The sequence below is a fragment of the Seriola lalandi genome, unplaced genomic scaffold, assembly GCF_002814215.2.
Source record: "Seriola lalandi dorsalis isolate HSWRI2012SDOR001 ecotype SW California unplaced genomic scaffold, Sedor1 jcf7180002006170, whole genome shotgun sequence".
NCBI lineage: Eukaryota > Metazoa > Chordata > Actinopteri > Carangiformes > Carangidae > Seriola > Seriola lalandi.
The window spans coordinates 1-1,248 of NW_019476823.1; the positions used below are offsets into that span (position 1 = coordinate 1).

General features: G+C 41.7%; 1 protein-coding gene across 1 annotated transcript; it reads right to left on the reverse strand.

Moving 5' to 3' along the window:
- Nucleotides 1–329: 329 nt before the first annotated feature.
- LOC111670788 (carboxypeptidase E-like) lies at nucleotides 330–1,161 on the reverse strand. The gene is made up of 2 exons (XM_023427673.2): nucleotides 957–1,161; nucleotides 330–508 (listed from the first exon to the last, which is right to left on the reverse strand). The coding sequence occupies exons 1-2, from the start codon at nucleotides 1,099–1,101 to the stop codon at nucleotides 345–347; spliced, it is 309 nt and encodes a 102-aa protein (XP_023283441.1). The 5' UTR covers nucleotides 1,102–1,161; the 3' UTR covers nucleotides 330–344.
- Nucleotides 1,162–1,248: the final 87 nt, after the last annotated feature.

The window sequence follows — 1,248 nt, forward strand, 5'->3', positions numbered from 1 at the left end:
GTACAATGCTCTTTGATTGTGAACAACAACTGACGGACTGTTCAACACTTCAATCAACCAATGTTACATTTTCTTGTGTTTATGCCAGTAATGGCTGCAAATGTGGATGTAGTGTTATGTCGTCATACCACCACAAAACCTCTGAGGGTGGGGTGGATGGTTATGACTTTTACACTGCGAGACCATGGATTGTGTCCCATCACCTTCCAACAGGTAATGTTAGTAATTTAAAGGGGCGTCATTTCGGCTTTCCTATTCTGTTGAGCATTAACATTTTATTCAGCGAAGATGGAAACACCTTGAGTTTTGTTTTTGGGTTAGCTGCATCAAATACACAAATTTATTTATAGTCCTGCTATGCTGCCAACCTGCTCAAGGTAGTTGACGAGGGAGTTGCGGTTCTGCTCCCAGTAGCTCTTCAGTGTGTCCTCATTGGGGAACTTGTCACAGCTGAGCTCCAGAGTGATCTCAAAGCAGTTGCTGCTGAGGTAGTTGAAATCCTGCATTCCTGTTATGTGGAAACAGCAAGAATGACTTTAATGAGCGAAAGTGGCAGGAAAGCTGTCGTTGCCTATGACATTAAAGAGCATACAGTACATAGTTAGACATTGTTGAAGGAAATGGTAGACAGACATGTCGACTTTTCAAGGTAAAATGGGTGATATTTTGTTAAAAACATACTGAGTAACATTTTAAATAAAGCCCAGCCAATACAAGAACATGGCCAATTTTAGCTTAACTATACAGATACAGCATCTGTACTGTTGTAAATGCTTGATGATCAGTGACAAGATTATGCAGCACAGAAATGCCACAAAGATATTGTTTAAACTGTCTACCAGAGAGCACTGACAATCCTTGTGTCTAAAAATGATTATTATCCTCTAACCGGATATAATAAATTTGCTTCTTGTTCAAATATAGTCACTGAAGCTCATAAAAAACATGGTTTTTACCTCCTGGGACACTGTACCAGGCCCCTCCATTAGTGATGCCATCTTTGAAGCTGGAGTCGTCATCGTTCTTACGGCACGGGGGTCGGTGAGGGTCGGACATCACTGGGTTGTACATGGAGTAGGCCCTGGCCAGAGACTTGAACATCGTATCATCTGGACTTGCACTGTACTCGTGAGTGGATCCTTAATGGAGAAATGAGAGGGGAAAGGAACAAACAAGTGCACAATGTTTAGACAGTGGCTTTGATAAAGTATGAACACCTGCATCTGCAACACATTAAACCTGTGCTTG